This window comes from Pteropus vampyrus, unplaced genomic scaffold (genome assembly GCF_000151845.1).
Source record: "Pteropus vampyrus isolate Shadow unplaced genomic scaffold, Pvam_2.0 Scaffold227, whole genome shotgun sequence".
Taxonomy (NCBI): Eukaryota; Metazoa; Chordata; class Mammalia; order Chiroptera; family Pteropodidae; genus Pteropus; species Pteropus vampyrus.
The window spans coordinates 860,202-880,931 of record NW_011889008.1 but is presented as its reverse complement, the minus strand read 5'-3'; the positions used below and the strand labels follow the sequence as shown (position 1 = coordinate 880,931).

General features: G+C 62.5%; 2 protein-coding genes across 8 annotated transcripts; both read right to left on the bottom strand.

Moving 5' to 3' along the window:
* Window positions 1–4,290: 4,290 nt before the first annotated feature.
* Window positions 4,291–13,223, bottom strand: MAFG (MAF bZIP transcription factor G). 7 transcript variants are annotated; one of them, XM_011373678.2, is made up of 3 exons: window positions 12,947–13,223; window positions 9,011–9,073; window positions 4,291–8,916 (listed from the first exon to the last, which is right to left on the bottom strand). In XM_011373678.2, the coding sequence occupies exons 2-3, from the start codon at window positions 9,044–9,046 to the stop codon at window positions 8,464–8,466; spliced, it is 489 nt and encodes a 162-aa protein (XP_011371980.1). In that variant the 5' UTR covers window positions 9,047–9,073; window positions 12,947–13,223; the 3' UTR covers window positions 4,291–8,463. The 7 variants fall into 7 exon arrangements, with proteins under 7 accessions (XP_011371980.1, XP_023394377.1, XP_023394378.1 ...); XM_023538609.1 differs by having other exon boundaries at window positions 12,951–13,223; XM_023538610.1 differs by lacking the exon at window positions 12,947–13,223 and adding an exon at window positions 12,498–12,516.
* A 1,666-nt stretch (window positions 13,224–14,889) lies between these two features.
* PYCR1 (pyrroline-5-carboxylate reductase 1) lies at window positions 14,890–19,320 on the bottom strand. The gene is made up of 8 exons (XM_011373677.2): window positions 19,202–19,320; window positions 18,701–18,840; window positions 18,398–18,468; window positions 17,605–17,784; window positions 17,176–17,397; window positions 16,910–17,002; window positions 16,576–16,739; window positions 14,890–15,740 (listed from the first exon to the last, which is right to left on the bottom strand). The coding sequence occupies exons 2-8, from the start codon at window positions 18,765–18,767 to the stop codon at window positions 15,575–15,577; spliced, it is 963 nt and encodes a 320-aa protein (XP_011371979.1). The 5' UTR covers window positions 18,768–18,840; window positions 19,202–19,320; the 3' UTR covers window positions 14,890–15,574.
* Window positions 19,321–20,730: the final 1,410 nt, after the last annotated feature.

Genomic DNA, 20,730 nt, shown 5'->3' with positions numbered 1-20,730 from the left:
AGGGGGACTGTCCAGGCACATGCTCGCAGACTGGCTCTCCCCACAGGGGTCACGGCAGCCAGGGCGCCTTGGCCAGGCCCTACACAGGCCACCACACTGCAGTCATGCCTCAGACACTGCTTTCGGCACCTCAGAGCTTCGTCTACACTTAGCTCGTGAGAGGAGACAGACACGGCCCACCCGCACAGGGCCAGGAGGGGCGGTGCGCCTGCGCCCCCTCACCTGCTGTAGGGGGGGATCTCCAGGCCCAGCTCGTCCATGAGAAGCCGCATGACGTCATCACACTTCCCGTGGAGCTTCAGAGCCGCCCAGTCATCCTTGGGGGTCCACTAGGGATAGGAGAAGGCAAGTGAGGACAGTGCCTCCCTCCTTCCCCATGCCCCTCCCCATGCCCCGAGGCCTGGGTCCTGCTCGGCCAGCCCCCCAGGCGCCTGACTTCAAGACGGGAACGTCCTGGGGACTCCGGCTCTCCCACTCCAGGGCCCAGGTCTAAGGAGGCGGCTCTGACCACCAACTTACCTGCAAGTTCACAATGTAGAGCCTGGGCCGCCGACTGGGGGGCCTGGTCATGCACCAGAGACGAGGGTACTTCTTCAGAACCTGTGGGGATGGACGGACAGACACACAGACCACACACACGAGGGAACGAGGCTATAGAAAGCCGGGGGTCTCACGCCGAGCTGGCCGGCTGCCAGCAGGATCACCCCATCCCATCCACGGCGCCGTCTGCATACCTTCAAGCTGGAGCCTAGGCACAGGATCGTGTCAGCTCTGCTGGCAGCCTGGGTGGCTGCCTCCCAGTTGAGGGGCTGCCCCAGGGTCCCCCTCTCCCCGAAGTGCACGATGGTGTCCCGGAGCGGGGCCCCGCACTTGTGGCAGGCCCGGCCCGTCTGGTGTCGGTGCAGGGCAGTGCGCTCCGTCACGTCAAACACCCGCACGTACTCGCGGTTGGGCGTGCAGGCCGTGCAGACCTGGGGGCAGAGGGCACTGTGAGCGGGAGGCACTGGCCCGCCCAGCCCCCAAATCCCCGAGGGACTGCTCACTTCGATGTACATGTTCCCGTGGAGCTCTGAGATGGCCGGGCGGGGCAGCCCGCTCCGCAGGTGGAGCCCGTCGCAGTTCTGAGACACCACGTGCTGCACCTGCAGAGGCACAGGATGGCAGGAGGGCTGTGGGAGGCAGCTCAGTGGCGACTCTGACCCAAGTCTGGCCCAGAACCCCCGAACCACGGTGATGCCTGCCTTGCACCAAGCCTTGAAGACTGAACCAGGGCAGCGGGCCAGTCCCAGGGGGACTGGCAGGGCCCGCCCCCAGCAGCCCTGGCGCGCTTGAGCAGCCGGGAGGGCAGATGCGGGCATCGCCCCTCCTGGGCTGGAGAGGGATGCAGCCCAGACTGAAGCTCTCTCGAGTCACTGTTTCAGGTCCCTGAAGGCCCAGGAGGACCGACCCCTTTCCCACTCAGTTGGAGGTGTTCGGCAGAGGGTCTCCAGAGGTCTCCTAGGGGTTCTACCCGTGATGACTTGGAGACGGAGCAAGAGAGGATCAAAGGGAGGCTCAAACCAGGAGTTTAAACTGCTTGGGGGGCGCTCATCGCAGGGGTCTGCTGGCTAACAGAGGTAGGACGCAGCTGCCCCCTCGGGCGCCAAGGTGGTGCTCCAGGTCCCACGTGTGGATGCGGCAAGTACACCAGCCAGCCACACGGGGCTCTTACCAGATTCTGCTCGTGTAAGCGGGCGATGCTCATGTGGGTGAGCGTCGGCTCGGCCTCACTCAGGTCGGCAGCACTGCCAGGTGGAGGGGAGCGGAAATGAGGGAGCTGCCAGGTCAGGCCCCTGCTGCCCTGCTCAACTCAGCGGGAAGTCTACGCGAGGCTGCTTACCTGACGCGTCTCCCTTTCTGAAGCAGCGTCCACACTCCATTGGGGCCCCGGTAATCTGGGATAGAAGCTGCCTGCGTGTTTAGAAAGGAAAGCCCAGTGAAACGGTATCGCTGCAGGCACCGGTGGAATGCCCTAGAACGGGAAGTTTCTCCCAGGCTGGCCCCAGACTGGCCTCTACCCATTCCCCAGGTGCGGTGTTTCTCAGTCTCAGCTGCCTGAACCCAGATGGGGTGCGCCCCACGTGGCTCCATCCCTCTGCCTGGACCCCCGCCCCCACCTGCTCTAGCTCACCTTCCAGACTTTCCAGCACCAAGTACAGCCTGGCTCTGCGGACACATGTGTCCTCCACACTGAGGGGGGGTGCTGGTCAGGTTCACCTGTGTGTCCCCAGGGCCTAGCCAGCGCTCATAACAGGTACAGCAAATGATGAACCTCTAGGTGGGGTCTCTCTTCTATCCACATTCTTGGACATGTCCAGATGCTGTAACCGCTTCCTTCCCCACCCTCACAAAGACAGGCCAACCTCCACGGCTGAGGTAAACACTGCCAAATCCCCCAGCTTCCCAATCCAGTGACACGAAGGCACCCGAGACCCAGCGCGAAGGAGCACCGCCATCAGTGTCCTGTATTCCTGCTGGGGGCCATCTGCTCCCTGCTGCCCGAGCTCACAACAACACTCACCCTGAGTGGTGGTTCTGACGCACGTCACAGAGCAGGACCCCAAACAGCAACGCTCAGAGCAAATTATCAAGTAGCTTGTGGCTTTAAGCAGCCACTTGCAGCTCTTTGAGAGGTAATTTTACTGCTTTTAAATAATTGCATGATGGGAGTTCACATGTGGCTCTGGAGGGAGGAGACCAGACTGCCAGGGCTCTGGATGATTGTAAGTTAGAGCAGTCGACGCATGTGACGTGTTCTCGCTGCTGGGCCTCTGTGATTACCTGTTCGAAGTGTCTCACTCTCGCCTTTGCCTGTAAACTCGTGTCCACTCTTCAAGGCCCAGACTCAGTGACCCTTTAAGGCCCAGTCTCAGTGTCGACAAAAGCCAGCTAGGATGGATTCCCCTCTGAGACCACAGAGGGCGCATCTGGATTTCTATTCTAGTGACCTAACAAACAACTTCACATCACTGCTCATATGCTTCGTCACTGTCAGCTACGGCCTGGATAGAATCCCCAGTGTTCACCTCTGCTGGGCCTACACACGGGCCACACTCAACACACGCCCATCAATTAGATAAATAATGTACCATCAACACTGTCAAAGCTTGTCATACATATTCCATGGCCTAGGAGAGCTTCTCAGTAGAACTCAAAACCTCTTCTTTACCTAGGGTACTCTAATTCTTACTGCCTGACTTTCTGCTTACTTTCCTTCAACGTTCAAAAAATGAACAGGGAATCAGACAAAGTTTTGGGCTTCTCTCTGCCCACATGACCTTGGGACGGTAAATTAACCTCCTTAACTTTAAAGGAGATGCCTGCAAAAACTAAGTTATTATGGCCGGTTTATATTCCTCTTCCTTTCCCGTCTCTAAGAGTTCAAGCTTTTCAAAGTATTCGTCGACTTAGTGAGGTTTCAAATTGAGTCTTTTCCAGCTTCTCTAAGACAGGAAAGAACCTCAATACTGCTTTTAAAGTGAGTTTTTTGCGAATTAGTACTTTTACTCAACTTCGAGTACTTTACTCGGTTCTTGGGTGAGACACCCAGAAGGGGGCGCCCCAGGCCCGTCCCCGTTCCGGGTTTGTCCCGGACCCAGAAGCCGACCCGGGTGCGCGACCGTCCACGCCCGCCTCCCTACCGTGCTGATCCCCGCGCCTGTGTAGACGACCAGGTACTCGGCGTTCCGCACGGCGCCGGCCAGCTCCCGGACCTTCCTCCGCAGCTCCTCCGGGTCGTCGCACACCTGCCGAGACCCCCAGGCGGGTCGTAAGCCCCGCCCCGCCCGCCCCGCCCCGGCAGACCCGGGCGCGCCGCGGGACTCGCCTCCTGCTGCCGTCGCTTCAGGCCCTCGCGCCGCCTGCTCCGGCCCTGCAGCTCGGTCACCAGGTCCTCGCTCTCGGCCAGAAGCCGGCCCTCCTCCGCGCTGCGCTCGGCAGCCGCCTTCCTCAGGATGCGCGACACCTGCGGGCGCAGGGAGGGCGGTGAGGGCGGCGCGAGCCGGGGACGCGGGGCGGGGCGGGGGGCGACGTACCTGGCGGAGGCGCTCCCGCTGCTGCTCCTCCCGCAGCCGCCGGACCCGCTCGGCCGCCTTGCGCTCCGAGCGGCTCAGACCCCCAGCTGCCATCGCTCTCGGGGAGACCCGCGCTTCCGCTTCCGCCTCCCGGCAAGCCGCGCGCGGGCGCATGCGCGTGAGCCCCGCCCCGCCCTTCCGGCCCCGCCCGCACCGCCCCAAGGAAGCACCTGCCAAGTCTCTTTAAAAGGTGTTTATTGATCATATACAAAATAAAGAAAACCTTATATATCACAAACATACACTATATACAGCAATAAATACCCGGGGCCCGGCCCAGTGCCGCCCCTCCTGGACAATAATTTAGCAATAAATACTGCGCAGGGCAGGGTGGGTGCCAAGGTCGGCCGCCCCAGCGAGGACCTCTCCCCCCATCCCCCAACCTGGACCTTCGACAATCCCCGCCACCCGGGCAGATCCCAGGATACCCCCACCTTCCCCTGGCTTCAGCCCTAGGCGGGGCAGGCAGCGTCTGATCAACTCTGCTCGGACCCACCCTCTCAGCGCCAGAGCAGCAGAGTTGGACGCACTGGGCAGCCCTTGTCCTGTTGCCCTAAGATGCCAGGAGAAGGCTTTCTGTACCCACTCCCGTTTGTTTAAAGGCTTCCGGGACTAGCAAATTGAGGAGATGGGAAGGAGGGAAGGGCTGGGACACGAGGTTGCTGGAAGGGTCTCTCCTCATAGTTCACCGGGGACACCCACAGTCAAGGCTCCTGCTCCAGGGTGGGGTGCAGATGTGTGCGACTGGCCCAACAGGTAGAGCACACACCCAGGACATACAGGCCAGAAGCGGGACCGGCCATCAACTTCGAGGGCATACCCCTGCCTCTGTGTGTTCTCCACTCTCTTCCCGTCTCCAAAACCAGAAAGCCAACAGGAAGGCAAAAACGCGCCAAAAAGAAATTATTCAGTGGCTTCTGGGGAAAAAAATCGTTAATGTGTTGGTTCCTTTCACCAAACCACAGCCTAAAAAAGTAACTTACAAGATCCCAGAGCGGAAACAGTGCTACAGGCTGTGGCTCAGGCTTCCCAGCTGTGGACGGGAGCTTTGACCAACCGGCCACCCCAGAGATGGAGGCAACAGAGAGCGGGTGGGGCTTGACTACCAGTCGCAAAACAGGCTGCAGCTGATCAGAGCTGTGGGCCCAGGCAGTGACCACCGAGGCTGCTGCTGACTGTCAGGGCTGCGCACACAGACCAGAGCATGGACCGAGAAAAAAGTTCCCGTCAGAAACCAGCATCCCCCCAGCTGCCAGGGAGCAGCCACATGTTCTCACCTGTGCCAGGGCAGTGCCACCCAGAGCAGCGGCCAGGGGCTGTGGGGAGTTCTGCCTGGGGCCACACTCTGGGAAGGAGCTGACTTATTCCCACAGGTTCTCTGAAATCTGAGTGTCCACGCTGGGATAAGGGAGGAGCTGGGCGGGTGGTGTGGCTTACTTAGCGGACAAATTTGGGAGACTCGGCTCTGGCCGAGCCCTCGACTCGCTGTGTCAGAAAGGCGGGGGCACAACACCCTCATCGCAGGAACCACATTAACGAGAATCAGAAACACGCCAACCAGTCACAGGTGGACACAGAATCTACTGTCAAGGAACCAAGGTGAAGGGGAAAGGGGGGGAGTGGCCCCGCAGGATGCTCCCCCAGACCCAAGGATCAGTTGCTCTAAACCCCCCAAACCCTGAAAGGAACCACGGCCTTACTAACTCCAGAAGCTGCTTCTGTAAACCAAACCAAGGACCTACAATCCTTGCTCAGCTCACGCTCCATTCAAACCCTCCTGTGGCCGTCCCCACCCACCTCCTCTCTCCACTCTCCAGGTCTGCAGCCGGGTAGGGCTGTGCAGACACGACAACTACCGCCCAGCCAGGTCAGAACGTGGCCTCTCTTGAGGGACTGTTACATGAGACTGCAACTCACTGCGGCTACAGCTATCACCAACTCCAGTCTGGAGCCCGGGAGACAGCGGCAGACTGGGGGCGGGGAAGCCACTACGTGATCTGGAGTCAACGGTCAGACTCTCACTGCAGGCTGACCCAGGCACAACTTGGAACCGCTGAGCATCTGGGCCCACAGCAGCCCACTGAGATGACAGAGGTTGACAGGGTGTTCTGCTCCCATCCCATGTGACATACTAGGTCAAACTCTGGGACAAAAATCCTGTTGCCCACGAGGTTAAACACCGTCAGGCCGCACCGCTCCACTTCTGTGCTGTTCGGGGGGTCAGGGTCCCCAGTGAAGCCAACCAGCAACCCCGAGGAGAGGCCGAGGCCCACGTGGCTGAAACAGAGCACTAGCCTCTGGGGGCAGGCGGGGGCACCACAGGCAGCCCCCGTCACGAGCCAATGAGGAGCTGCCCAAGCCAAGTCTGGGAGACTGGCTGCCTCGCCGAGAGGCGGGCACAGCCCCGAGAGGTGCACCGCAACAGGCCAAGCAGCAGGCCTCTGGAAGACACAGATCCGAAGGGAGGCGGAAGAAGGCCCAAGCTGGGAGCTGCCAGCAAGTTCTGGGGGACAGGAGGGACAGGACCCGGCCCTAGAGATTGTAGCCCTTGTCTGGCACTGGTGGAGACCCCTAGGCCTTTGGGCAGGCAGAGGGGCCGCCCCAAGTGGCCCCCGAAGCCACCTGGCTCTGCCTAGGGAGCACGGCCCCGCAGCACAGAGACAGTCCAGGATAAGTGGGTCTGGGCTTCCCCTGCTGAGGCTCAAGGGAAGCCTGGAGGAACGAAGTTGGGCTGCGGCCAGGGCCTGAGAACGCTGACCGGACACGTTCAGAAGGAAGACTGGGGGCGGCTTGGCTGTGGCCCCGCGGGCACCCACAGTGACTCCTCGGTCCCTGCAAAGCCCCCACCCAGGGCCAGAGGCATGGGCATGGAAGCAGCGGGAGTCCCGAGATGGCCACAGTGTCACCCACCCTGCCACTGGATCAGCCCAAGCCCGAGACACGTGTGCGAAGCCAGGGGTCAGGAGGGGTGGGCGCGGCCAGCCCCGAGTCTGACCCGGAGGCTTGGGGCAGGTGCTGAGGCAGAAGAGGCCGGGCTGGTGGGCACGGACCCCTCCCCCCGCCGCCCCCCGCCAAGCTCTGCTGCAGCAGGTACCGCCTGGCACCCAGCCTGAGCCAGGCAAGCCAGCGGAAGCAAAACACAACCGAATCCAAAAACAAACACGGGAAAACAGACACGAGAAGTGACACCCACAGGTCAAAGGTCACCAGAAGCACCAGCACTTGACGCTGCACAAGACCTCACCAGGCACGGACGACACCACTGCACCGGCGGAGACGGAAGCAGGAAGGGCAGAGGAGTAAGTCACTTTCGGTACAATTGCAAAAGAGAGAGCGAAGAGGACGTCAGGACGCGCCTTCCGGGCTCGCGGCTCGGCTTTTTTTTTTTTTTTTTGTCTTTTTTTAAACTAAGTTTTATAAATAACATCTGATAACTCTGCGTATATAAAAACTAAACTTCAACAGCCACAAAGACTTGTCTGTAAGTTTACAAGAAAGGGATTTTTGTTTTTGTTTTTTTTTTTCCTTTTTTAAACTAGCAGTTTCTATTATACCTTCTTCCCTTTTTCATTTATATGGTCAAATGTTCTTGCTTTTTTTTTTAAAAAGACAGTTTTATAAATACTCTGCAGCTCTTTTTTTTTCTTTAGCTTTTAAACATATAATTTAATAACTTCGTAAAAGGAACTTCTCTCTTTTAAATAAAGGGCTATGTAACCACACAAATAGGTCATGTAAACAGTGACACGGGACCCACCGCAGGACACTGGACACACCCTCCACGTACGCTCACAACCAGTGATTTGGTCTTGTTCAGTGCAACGCATCAGGCGAGGGCGCGAGGCCCCGGGCCCACGGCCATGACACCCCCGCCCCCAGCACCCAGGCTGTTGCCCGCCTGTCCAGGGCCCTCAGGAACACCCTACTTCTCAGAGCAGTGCCCGTCTGTGCCCGCTGGCCGAGCTGCAGGTGAGCCACCCGGCGCCTGCCAGCGCAGCCCCTCCTGCCTCCAAGCCCTCCCGCTCGGTCCGGGGCCCCGAGCTCTCGCCTCGTCCTTCTGTCCACTCCCACAGGGCTAGCTCCGGACTCCGAGCCCGCATGGCCTTGGTATAAAGGGGGCTGGGGCGACCCCACGTCACCACCGAACTGACCAATCCCAACGTACAAAACACACGATGACAACGACGAGATCAAGGGGCTCAGCCCGGCGCTCCTGGGGTGCAGGTTGTGCTTTGCAGGGAAGGGAGGAGGTAGGAAAGGGGGGGTGAGGAGAGGAGGAAGGGGTCAGGGCTGCCGAATTCGCCACGCGCCTAACGGCCCCTCGAAGACCCGCCTGGGCAAGCGCGCGTCCCTACGACCGGGCGTCCGTCTTGGACTTTACTATTGTGATGACGCTGGTGGCGGCCACCTTGCCCGGGACGAGGGGCCCCAGGCCGGCAGCAAGGGGGCCCCGAGCTGGCGCCACGGGGCTGCGGGCCACGGTCCTGGCGAAGTTCTGCAGGGCCTCGTACTTGGAGCGCAGCGCGTCCAGCTCCAGCTTCATGCTGGCGTTCTCCGAGGCCAGCTTCTCCACCTCCTGCTGCAGCTCCGCCTTCTGCTTCTCCAGCTCCTCCTTCTGCGTCACCCGCTTCACGCGGCAGCTGGCGGCGTAGCCGCGGTTCTTGAGCGTGCGCCGCCGCTGCTTCAGCTGCATGATCTCTTCCTTGGACAGGCCGCGCAGGTGCTGGTTCAGCTCCCGCACCGACATGGTCACCAGCTCCTCATCGGTCAGGCTGGTGCCATTCTCGCCCGGCTCCCGCTTCACCTGGGGGCGGCACAGCGCACGACGTCATGGGCTGACTGGCGGCCCGTCCCCGTGCCACCCCGGCCCCGAGCTGCCGCCCATCTTGTGTGCTCACCTTCAAGGCCTTGTTTCCTTTATTGGGGGTCGTCATAACCCGGGGGCACGGCACGCAGGCACTCTGCAGGACAGGGAGCAGAGGTCAGGACTCTGGAGACCAGCCCCGCCCCTCACCTGCCCATTCCCGACGGCAGGCCCCCAGGACACTCTTGGGCCTTGCCTCTCCTGAGCGGGGGCTGCTCCTTGTCCACCCTGCCCTAGGGAACCAGCTGGGAGGCCAGGAGGTCTGAGGTGGGTAGGGGGGATGGAAGGGCTATTAGGGAGGCAGAGGCAAGAAAAGGGGCTGGGGAGAGATGAGAGGGATGCGGAGGGGCCGGCCTAGAAGAAAGCCCGATCTTTAAAAATAACCCCAGTGTGAGCCCCAGAGCCGCTGTTCCTGGCGAGTCATGCTGACTCAGCACATTGCTCGCTCCCTCACCGGCCCAGGCCGCCAGCCAACACAGCCCCAGGGGACTGGCAGCCAGTGCAAAAAGCTGCCAGGGCCAGAAAGGCCAGCCTGGCCAACAGCAGGTGAGGGCCAGGGCCAGTGACCCCGTGCGCGTGTGTACTCAACAGTCCTATCTCCCACAGCCGCCTCCCCTAGCATGGCCTAGGACAAAGCCCTGCTCCTACCCAGGCTTAGGGGGCCACCCCCACAGGGACTCGGGGAGATGGAAGGATGTGGGGGCGTCTTGATCCTCCCAGAGACTTCTCACTTTGAAGAGTGACCGCTAGCTCTGGCGTGAGTGCCTCACGCTCCAGGTGGCAGACACTGTGGCCCTCGGTGCACCTCTGCTGCTGATGGAGTAACCAAGCTGTGGCTTTGGCTTGCAGCACCTCGTGCCCCTGGCCTCCCTGTCCGGGGTATTTCACAAGAGCGCCCACACTTAGCCATCCGGGCCTGCTCGGCCCCCTCTGCTGCGGTCAGTACCCACAGGGCAGGGAACAAAAACAAAGGGGTCCCTTCCCACCCACTCAGTCACGCTTCTCACACCCCACCTCACTTTCTGCTTCCTGAAGCCCTGCCAAGAACATTTTTGCACACCTAGTCCTGGGATTCCTGGCTCAGAGAGCTGCCACCACACCCTAAAGCGAGGCTGCACCCCCACCCACTCTGCCCCCTGCTCTCCAGGTTAGATTCAGGGAGAGAAGTGGCTGGGGGGCTAGACAGACTGCAGGCTTCCCTCAGCCCATTCTAGCTCAGTCGACCCTCTTACCCTCCCCAGGAGCTCAAGTGTGGCTGGGAGGTGGACGCACAAGTGGGCTCCAGGGTGGACCCCACCTCGCCCAGCCTGCCCCAGGCAAGGAGGCCAGAGGCTTCTGCCCACAGCCAGGCCACCCAGGGTCTCTGGCAGGCCTGAGGCTCCAGCAGCCGGTTCTTCCAAAGCACAGGATGGGCAGACCAGAGCTGGAGGCCAGGTCCTCACAGCAGAGCACCAGCTGGGGGGCAGAGACACTACCCTGGGCCCTACTGCTGTCAGCTCGAAGGAAAAGCCCTGGCACCAGCTTTTCCCACCGCCATGCTCCCTCCACCCCCAAATGCTGAGCACAGCGGTGACTTCCTGAAGAGATCACACAGAAAAGTGCCTCCTCGACAGATTTCACCCTCCGCAGAAGGCCTGAACTCAGCACAAGTGCAGCCAATCGCCTCCCAATCAAAGGTGTGTGGGGGAGGGGCGGGTCTCAGCAAAGCCCATGCTTCCAGACTTCTGGCCTGGCCTCCGCCCACCTGGGGACACACGCAGATGGGACAGAGACAGCCCTTTGGGGTGGGATGGGAGTGATGGCTCAGGGCACCTCTAGAAGGTGGAGGGGATCCCAGAGGCCGGATCAAGACGCTGTCCCCACAGCCCTCCTCCCCATCCCGAAGGCTGGACCAGAGCTGGGGCTGGGTCATCCTTCTTCCTCCTCTCCCCTGAGGCTGAGTCCACCCCGTGGAGAGGGCCCAGACAGCCCGAATCCAGCACGGTGCCCTGGACCACCCACTCAGGTTGAAAGCCAGTCAGGAAGGGGAGAGAGGTCCAGGCTGCTGCAGCCCTCCCCCTGGGCCCAAACTCCAGGGTGTGGACACGAGGCAGAGGTCAAGACGGCCAGCCCCTGCTCCCTCCTCTGGCCTGCAAACCTGTGGCCAAACCTCCCAGGCAGGGCGCTCTGGCACCCCAACCCAGCCTGGCCTCACTCCCACCCTGCCCTTCAGACCGACTCCTCCAGAAGCCCTCAGTCAATAAAAGCCACTCTGAAAAAAGTCTAAAACTTAATTTCCACTGAAGCACACGTTACTGAGAAGACTTAAAGAAATGCTCCTCCAGGAACCTGCCTTTCCCTAGGGCATAAAATTCCAGCCAAAAGGTCAGCTGAAGTGTTAGAACATCTGGCATCTCCGAGCCCAGGGCTGAGTGTGACTGGGGGGTGAGGTGGGGGAACCCTTGAGGACAAACCCCAAGGCCAGCCTAGCCTAGCCATGAGTCCCTAGGCAAGGTCAGCTCTGCTCTAGACAAAACGCACCCCACTCTCGGAGGTCAGGAATTACCCATACACTCAGGAGAGGTGACCGAGGCCACACTACCCTCAAGCTGTCATTTCCCCAACGGTCCCCGTCACCTGACCTGCCACCCATTGGGGGCTTGTTCTCTGCCAACCTGCACAACACTGACCCCTAATCTCCAGTGGGCTGACTTTGAGGTGGCTGGAAACTACATCCTTCCACCCCAGCCCACCTGCTACCCCCTGAAGGCTAGGCACCCTCCAAGCTACCACCGCCCCCAGCAGCCTGGACCCCGTCCCCAAGGCCGGGCTGCAAAGAGGGGCAGGGCCTGCTCACCAGACACCTCGGTCCCCAATGTCTAAATCCTGCTGCTTCCTCTCATTTGCAATCCCCGGCGGGGTGCGCCTGCTTGCCCCTGCCTTGTCCACTGCCACCCAGGACTCCGGTACAGGGTGTGTTCCGCTGGCCTCTTCCGCGGAGCCCTGGACTCCCGCTCGACCCCACCCTTTCCTCCCGCCCTCCCCTCCCTCCAGGAGGCCCCAGCCCCCTTCTCCCACTGCCTCCCCCTCTAGCCAGTGTACCCCTCTCATCCCCGCCCAGGGGCGCCCAGGCTGGCGGACCAGATCAGTCACAGGAAAGCCTGCTTCCCGCCCCCTAGCACGGCCCCCCTAAGCTCCTCCCCTCCTCTCACTCACAGAACTATTTCCCAGTTTGGGGAACTGTCCCAGACGTGGGTCGGGGACCAGCTGCCTGAGAAGCGCACGCCTGGGAGGGGAGGGGCAGGCCAGGGGCTTCATTTTCTACCGCACCGTGGCCCCCTTACCGTGGCCCCCTCCACTTCCTCCTCCCCACCCTACCTCCGACTCGCAGCTCAGCCCAAACTTAAAAAGGCGCCCCAGCCCCTGGGCCTGGCCCCATCCCCACGTCCCCACTGTCCCCTTCCGCTCCTCGTTTCCTGGCCTCTCAGGCCCCAGGCCCCTCGCTCAAATCCCCCCAGGCACCGGGATGAGCGTCGAGTGACCTCATGCTGATGACTCAGCAAGTCTCCCTCGGGGCTCTGGCACGCGTGTGACGGAGCGGAGCCGGCGCGAGCAAGGTCTCCCCGGCGCCCCCGGTGCCGGCCCGCCCCCGGCCTGCCGAGGACCCCTGTGCCTGGGGGTCGCCGACGCGGACACCTGATGAGTCAGCAGCTCCGGCCGCGGCCGTCGGGCTGCTCCGTGCGGCCTGGGCGCCCCGCTCGACCCCACCCTTTCCTCCCGCCACCCAGCCGCCCTCCCTCCAGGATGCCCCAGCCGCCGAGCGAGCCCCGCGCACGCCTCGCCCGCCCTCCGCCGGCCGCGCGGCCCATCCTCAGCCCCCGGCGCAGGGGCCGGCGGTGCCCTGCCCGGTGGGGACGTCGAGGCTCGGGCCGCCAGAAGCGCGCGGGGCGACCCGAAGCCAGGGGCGCCCGGCCCGCGCCGTCGCACTCACCCACCACACTGCGGGCCCGGGCGGGCCGAGGCCGGGGCGCGGGGCGGCTGGCGCTCCGAGGCCGCGTGGGGCTGGGCGGCGCGAGGGCTCCGGGCCCGGGGTGGGGACTCGCCGCCTGCGCGGGCCAGGCCGAGCGCGCTGGGAAGGCCGGGCCGGACCAGGCTCGGTATCCGCCGCCGCCGCCGCCGCCACCGCCGCCGCTCCACAGACGTCACATGATGTTTGGTCACGTGGGCTCCATTCATGAAGCGGCGACGCGACCCGCCGGGGCTTAAAGGGAAGGCGCGGCGGCGGCGGCGGCGGCGGCGGGGGCGGGGCGCGCCCTCACTGCGCCTGCGCGCCTGCGCGCCGTCGCCCCGGCAACGCGCGCCGCGCCCTGCCCAGGCGGGGTCTCGCGGGACTGTCCCGGGCGCGCGCTCCCCGGCGGCCACGCCCCCCCTTCCGGCCTTCAAGGCGGGGCCTGGTGGCCGGCTCAGTTGCTTTCCAGGCCGTTGTGAGCCAGGAAAGGCCACGTATCCTAAGGGCCCGGTTCTACCTGCGCAGGGCGGGAGGGGGGGGTGGCCTGTGCCGGGGCTCACGCCTTAGGAGGGTCCTGCAGGCACGCCAGGCCCAGCACTGGCTGCGAGTAGTGGATGCGTGGGGAGTGTCAAGGCCTCTCGAAGCCACCCTGGCAGAGACAGGGGAACGCAGTCAGGCCCCTCGTTTTTTTCTGCCGTGCATTTCCCTCCGTTTTTCCTGTATTTCCCCTCTCCCCTTAGATTTGGAGGGCTGTTCCTTGTCCCCAAAGTGCCTCCTACTCCTACCCATGAGCACTAGGCCTTGGTTCTAAGTGGGCCCAGGGGAAGGGTAGAACTGGAGATGAGATGCTGCAATGTAGTTCCTCGAAAACCTCGGCTCAGAGACAGTCCTGATCCCCCCACACCCCACTCCGTATTCCAGGGACAACACTGTTTGGCCTCAGTGCTCCGAGCTCATCCTAGCCGCCCAGCCCAGCCCAGCCCAGCCCAGCCCAGCCCAGGGGCGGGTGTGTGCTGAGTCAACCTCTGAGGCAAGGGGCCTCATCTTACTCTCTCCATGCTCTCTCTGTTGACACAACAAATGCGAGCACTTTTGGGCCCATAAAGGATCTGATCCTCAGCAGCTCCTCTGACCTGGTCAGCCTCCTATGAGTTAATTTTACGTGTATGCTTGACTTGGATGTGGAATGCCCAAATATTTGGTCAAATATTATTCTGGCTGTTTCGGTGAGGGTGTTTTTGCACAAGATTAACATTTAAATCTGTAGACTTTAACACAGTGCCCTGCAAAATGTGGGTGGGCCTCACTCAATCAGTTGAAGGCCCAAGTAGAACAAAAAGACTGACCCACCCAGGAGTGAGAGAATTCTCTGTCTTCAGACACCACCTGCAACACTGGCTCTCCCTGCCTGGTGGCCTCTGAGTTGGAATACCAGCCACTTGGGTCCCCCGCCTGCCAGCCCGCCCTGCAGGTCAGACTTGCTAGCCTCTGTAGTTGCATGAGCTGTTTCCTTTTGAATCTTTCTTTACATATATCGTAATATCTATCTCCATGTGTCCTGATTCTGCTTCTCTGGAGAATCCTCATACAGCTCCTTAGGGACCTCCTGTCCCCCTGTCCCGCCCCTGCCTGGGTGAGTGGAGAGACGTGTGCCCCCACTAGGCCGGGAGGCATGTGGGATGTGGAGGCTGGTGCCCCTCCCACAGCAAGGCAGGCCAAGTCCAGTCTATGGTGCCAACTTCCAGTCACGTCTCCAATGACTGGTGTTTGAGAGGCTGTGTTCTTCCCCTCACTGGGAGACCCAACCGCCACCAGCTTGGCTGCCTGGGAAGAAAGGGCTCTGGGGCCTGTGGGTCCCTAATATCGCATCCGACAACAAGGACCCTGGAACAGCTGGGGGCCTCACTCCACACGTGCTGGCAAAGTTGGAAGTCAGGGCACTGGGCTGGAATGGTTTATTCAACCAAAAATGTCAAGGAGAAAAGTAACAGTATCTGTGTGTTGGGTCACAAATGAGAGCTGGTGGCCTGAGTATGCTGGTGTCCTTGGAAGTCCAAGTGTCTGAGGAGCCCTTTTCTCAAATGTCAGATGAGGACAAGGGGTGGTCGGTCGGCAGCCAGCCAAGCACTGTGGCCCCTCCCATTGGGCTCAGGATGCCCAAGACCCTCTAGTCCTTCCCACACCGAGGAGGTGTCCCCCACGAGAGGGAGCTGGGGAAGTCGCAGCTGTGGGACTCCTTGGCTCGGCCTTCATGGGGGGAGACCTTTGTGCTCAGGAAGGGGTCAAGCCCCAAGCCAGCTGATGCTCAGAGGGGCCCCCACCCCGAGCTCCCGGAAGGTGGTCCTGACTTGGTTTGGGGGCAGAGGAAGGGGGAGGTTGAGGTCAGAGGGGCCATCCCTCTCCGGGCCAGGAAGCACACCGGAAATGTGGAGATTCACACTGGGAAGTGATACGCGCCCTCCCTGGCTGATTCCTGAGCTGACCAGAGCCGTGGGCGGTAGGCTACCTTGGGGACACCCTGTGTGGTCTGGGGCTGGAGATGCCCAGTGGAGGGGCTCCAAGTCTAGGAGAGAGAAGGTGGAGGGCAGCCTGGTGGGCAGGTGGGGCACCTCAGTCCCTCTTGCCTGATGGGGCCATGCTGCGGGGGAGTAGCTTGGAGTGGCCGGAAGGAGCCAGCAAGGTGTCCGGTGGGGAGTCCAGCTTCACCTTGTCCAGGACAGTCTTCTTGATGGCAGCTGGTGACACCTGCTCCTGGTCAGCCATGGACTGAAGCTCCCTGCGGAGGCAGTGAGGAGAGTTGGGTCCAGGGCTCCCCCTTCCTCCTGAGCCCACGTGTCCATGAGGGAACAAGGCCCACAGCTCCCAGCATCAGCCAGCACAGGGCACTGCTGTGCCGTCATGGCCCTGTCCCCCAGGGCCCTGGCACCTGCAGTTCCCTCTGCCAACTACCCTCCCCAGACTGCCGTCTGGCTCTCTCTCACCGCGACCAAATCAGCTCAGGATCACCAAATCTACCGGCAGCCCCCCGACTCTGAGCCCTCATTGCCCCGAGTACGGGACGTGTGCCTTGTCTGTGTCCCCTGCAGGCCGAGAGCAGCACTGCATCCTAGCCTCGCGGTCAGGCAGTGGTGCTCGGAGAAGCCTGGGGGTTTTTGCACTGGAGAGCAGACGGGGGTGAGAAAGAGGCGCGTCCGTCCTCCAGACTGGAACTAGAGACAGTCACTCCAGGGCCAGCGCGCTGTGCCGTGTGCTGTATGTCCAGCTCGCTTCACCCAGCCAGGCCAGGGGAAGGTGTTACCCTCACGCCCAGAGGTTCCCTCTGGTTCCCACTGGCCCGCCTCCCCAGCTTGGATGATCACCCCAGTCTGGGGGCCACAGGTGATGCAACTACGTGGGGAACAGAGCGAGGGCCCAGAGGGCAGACCCCCGGCAGGACAATAGGCACTTCCAACTGTCCCCCCAGGGAACCTTGGGGCTCCCCACGCCCTGCCCACTGCAAGGCCAAGCTCAATAACGATCAGCTGAGCGATCGACTGAGCAGACGTGAGTGAGGCTTGGGCTCCGGTGCACTGGGGTGGGGGGCCAGGGAGCAGGCAGCAGCGCGGGCCCACCGTGTGCGGACGCAGGAGGCCTCCACGGCGTTGATGAGCAGGGAGCGGAATCCCCCGCTCTCCAGCACGTGCAAGGCATGGATGGTGGCCCCTCCGGGGGAGCAGACGTTGTCCTTCAGCTGTCCTGGGTGCTGTTCTGAGTCCAGTAGCATCTTGGCAGCTCCCTGCAGCCAGAGAGGGGCTGACGGCTGTGGGGCACTCACCTGCTTGCCGGGCACTGCTCCCAGCCCCAGCCACCACGGCACCCATTGACACTTCACCCATCCATCCCAGTGCACCAGCCTCTCGCCCAGCAAGGAGTGGCTCCCACCAGACGGCCATGAAAGATACTGACCAGCAGAGCCTGGGCCCCGAGGCGGACCGCCAGGCGCCTGGGGAGCCCCATCTTCACGCCCCCGTCAGCCAGGGCGTCCACGGCTGTGAACGCCTGCAAGGAGAAGGCGCCTAAGCCACTGTCCCAGGCCTTTTCTCCTCTGGGTGATGGCTGGTCCAGCAGCTCTGCCCGCAGCGGCAGGAGCAGGGAGAAGGGGGAAGGATGGGCAGATGTGCCCGAGGTCTTGCCCACCACTGCCGGCTCCCGCCCGCCTGTCCCATCCTCACGTAGGCTGGGCCGCTGCCACTGAGCCCCGTGACGGCATCGATCAGGTCTTCCTCCACCTCCGTGCAAAAGCCCACACTACTCATGAGCTGCTCCAGGAGCTTGCTGTCCTCCACCTGGGCGTGGGTGCCTGTGGCGTACACGGTGGCGCCCTCCCGCACCACAACCGGGGTGTTGGTCATGCAGCGGATGACTTTGGGGGCCGGCTGGAATGCTGTCAGCTTCTGGAGAAGAAACAGGCTGTGTCCACCTCGGCCCCCTGCCCAGCAAAGTGTGCTGGGTGTGAACATTTCCTGAGTTCTCGCTGTGGGCTGGGCCAACATGCCCGTTTCACAGATGGGAGGACAAGGCGCCAGAGCTCCTGACCTCTCTGCGGCGCACACATCCACCCCCTCTCCAAACTCTCCTGGGTCTGGACCCACAGCACCCACCTTCTCGATGGAGCTGATGGTGACGCCAGCTGCACAGGACACCACGATGTGCCGGTCCTGGATGTCGGCACCAATCTCGTCCAGGATGAAGGGGATGATGTGTGGCTTCACGGCCAAGAAGAGGATGTCGCTGTGCTGCACTGTCTCCTTGTTTTGGGAGGTCAGGTTCACCCCCATCTTCTGTGGGTTTGCGGAGGTGGGCTCAGCCTGTGCCCGTCGCTGGATGGACCTCTATATCCCTCCCCCGAGCCAAGAGCCTCAGTGTGGAACAGGACAGAGGCTGCGGGGGGTGTGGGCATGGTTGGGTTAGGGGCTCCAGGCAAGGGACTCTGCATCTCTGCCACAGCCTTGGCCCACCCCATCTTGGGCTGCAGCCCCCTGCTCTCCGGGTGTGAGTGGTGGTCTCAAGCTGGGCGCCTGCCGCTGGCCTTGGGTCTCGGTTCTAGAGCCCTACTTCTGTCCACTATGGCAAACCGAAGCTCTATCAGCCCCAGGTGTGTCTCACCTGGCCCCACACTGTGGCTCCATCTGTCTGGCCCCCGGGCACCCCATTCCAGACCAGCACCCACTCCCCAGCAGCTGCACATGCCCGTTGCCCAGGTCCCATCCCAAGAGCTGAACAGGGTCCATGAGACACTTCAGCCCCGAGCCCCTCCTCTCACTAGGGTGGGGGGCAGTTTCACCGAGACCACTGCTGGGAACTGTACTCCTCGCCCTCCAGGATCAAAGCTGTCAAAAACGCACCCCCAGACACATCCATGCATGGACAGCCACCCCGTCATCCTGCACCTACCCTGAGGGAAGAAACCGTGGCCAGGTCCATGTCTGGGGAGCTGGCCATTATCTTGTGGGCGGTGAGGACACCTGCGGGGGACAGAGTTCCTCCCTCAAGTCCAGTCCTAGCCTCCCCCGACCCCCTCGCTCCACATTCCCAGGAAGGAGAGCAGAAATCTGACCACCCAGGGGAAGACCCCACATATCCTGGGGTGCCACTTCCTACAGGCACGCTATCCAGACGCCTACCTCCACCCCCCAGACGGCAGACGGGTAAGGCCCACCCACAGGCACTCGGCCCCGTCCTGGCCACGGGGCCTACCTGCCGCTGTGAAGCCCTTGGCCAGGGCAAAGGCCAGCTGGCCGGCCCCAATGAAGCCCACGCTCATGGTGTTGGAGGCGCGTCCACGACCCTCGCGGCGGGCACTGGAGCAGCAGGAGCAGCGGCGGGAGGAGACCAGGCTGGATCCAGCGCAAGAAGTTAGGCGGCCAGTGCCGGACGGGCCACTTCGCCGCCAGCCGGCGCCCCCCGCTCCCCGTCACAGCCGGTCTAACTTTGCCCATAGCTGCCAATAGCTCCAGGCCGGTAACTACACCGACCTCCCGCCCACATTGGCGACCCCGACCTGCCCCCGAGGGTCCCAGACACAGGGGGAAGGGAGGAGCGCGCCCGCACCCCGAAGGGGTCGGGAAGCGGCGCGGGACGACCGACTGGCGCCCGGAGGCCCCTCCAGGGCCAAGCCCCCCTCTCCCGTCCTGGCACCCCCTGCCCGGAGCCCGGGAACGCAGACACGCGTCTCGCCGGGCCCGCAGCACTACCCACCTGCCTGAGCCAGACCCCAGCCCCGCGCGGGGGTTCCAGGTCTCCCCGCGCAGGCGGCCCCCCTCGCAGCGCGGCGCCAGCCACGCGGCACCCGCGCCCGCCGGTCCCGCCTCCGACGCCCCAGCCATCCGTGGCGAGGCCGCCCGGGCGGCGGCCAATCGGAGGGCGCGGGCCGTGAGGAGGGGAGGTTGCATCATCCGCTCGCCCCAGCCCACGCCCCCGCCGGCCCAGCCCGGTCTCCCCGCCGCCCCCCAGAGGGCGCCCCCGGACCCCCTTCCCCGAACCCCATCTGCTGTTCCCCCTCCGATCCGCGTCCCTGGGACCGCGCGTAGGGACTGAGGACACCGGGACAGGGGCAGCGGGAGTGGCTCCCCTCAAGGAGCAGCCCTGAGCAGGGGCTCCCCACGCGGGCCTCTGTTGTGGTCCACACCGACCGGGACAGGTCAGCCTGGCGTCCGCTACCGCGCGGCCGGCGCTGGCTGAGCCGGTACCTGTTCGAACACGATCACTGATCGCTGCGTTTACAGACCTCCCGTGTAGAACCCTTGCTCGCTCGCTCGCCCTGGCGGTGGGCGGCGCCGGTGGAAAACAATCGCCAAATGGAAACATTACAATATATCACTATTTTGACACTGTATTTTGTCATTCAAAAAGTTTGTTTATTGTGCCAGGAGGCTGGAAAACTGGAGAGAGAGCCAGCCCCTCTCAGAATCTCAGCATGGGGGCACCTGGGAAGCCTGGGGTGGTCCCCTGAGAGCCACTGCTCCTTCCGCCTGGGCTTTCTCTGTTCCAAGTGTCATCTGGGCCAGGTGCCCCTGGAATGCTGCATGACATTCAGGCCATAGCCCTGTTTCTGTGTCAACCAATGGAGGGGCGTCAACTAATAAAAAGGCAGATGACCCTACAGTGTCCGCCTCAGCTCGCAGGGCGCATCCCAGTGCCCTGACATCTGCAGTGTCCAAGCTCTGGACCCTGAGTGTTGGAGAGAAGGTGGCTCCAGGCATTTGCCCCCGAGGATGAGCTCAGGGCTCATCTAAGCTGAGTGTCCACGTGGGTTCAGGATAGTCCGGGGTCCGCGGTCAGCGGCAGGGTTAAGGGGGCGGCAAGAAATAATCCTTGTGGCCAACCCCTCCCCTCACCCGGAGAAGGCATGAGCCGCTTTATCAGTTCTGTAAACTAAATGACAAGCTGTTCTAAAAGATAATTTCAGAATTACTCGGCTGTTTGCGTTGCAAAAGCAGGGCTGTGACTTTCCGTTGACACGGACCACAACCGCCACCACTGCCAGGGCACTGTGTGGTGACCGCGTGCACGGTGGTGTTCCAGGCCTCCGCATCCATCCATCCTGGCCATCGGCCCCCACCTGCCCAATGCTCAGGGCCGGGACGCGGCCCCTGGGGCTGCACTGCATCCCCCTGACTGTCCAGAGTCAGCGGACGAAATGCTCTCCTTTAAAAAGTACCGTTTTTCAAGTAATAGCAGCACTTAACTCTAGTGTCCAAGAGAGCCCGGGACAGAGTGTCAGCGGG

Coding starts and splice junctions, on each gene's coding strand:
- MAFG (XM_011373678.2), bottom strand. CDS start 9,046: ATGACGACCCCCAATAAAGGAAACAAGGCCTTGAAG. Junction 8,917..9,010: donor AAGGAAACAAGGCCTTGAAG/GTGAGCACACAA, acceptor TGCCGCCCCCAG/GTGAAGCGGGAGCCGGGCGA.
- PYCR1 (XM_011373677.2), bottom strand. CDS start 18,767: ATGAGCGTGGGCTTCATTGGGGCCGGCCAGCTGGCCTTTGCCCTGGCC. Junction 17,785..18,397: donor CCACGGTTTCTTCCCTCAGG/GTAGGTGCAGGA, acceptor GCAAACCCACAG/AAGATGGGGGTGAACCTGAC. Junction 17,003..17,175: donor GTGGCAGCGGCCCAGCCTAC/GTGAGGATGGGA, acceptor TTCTCCTTGCAG/GCGTTCACAGCCGTGGACGC.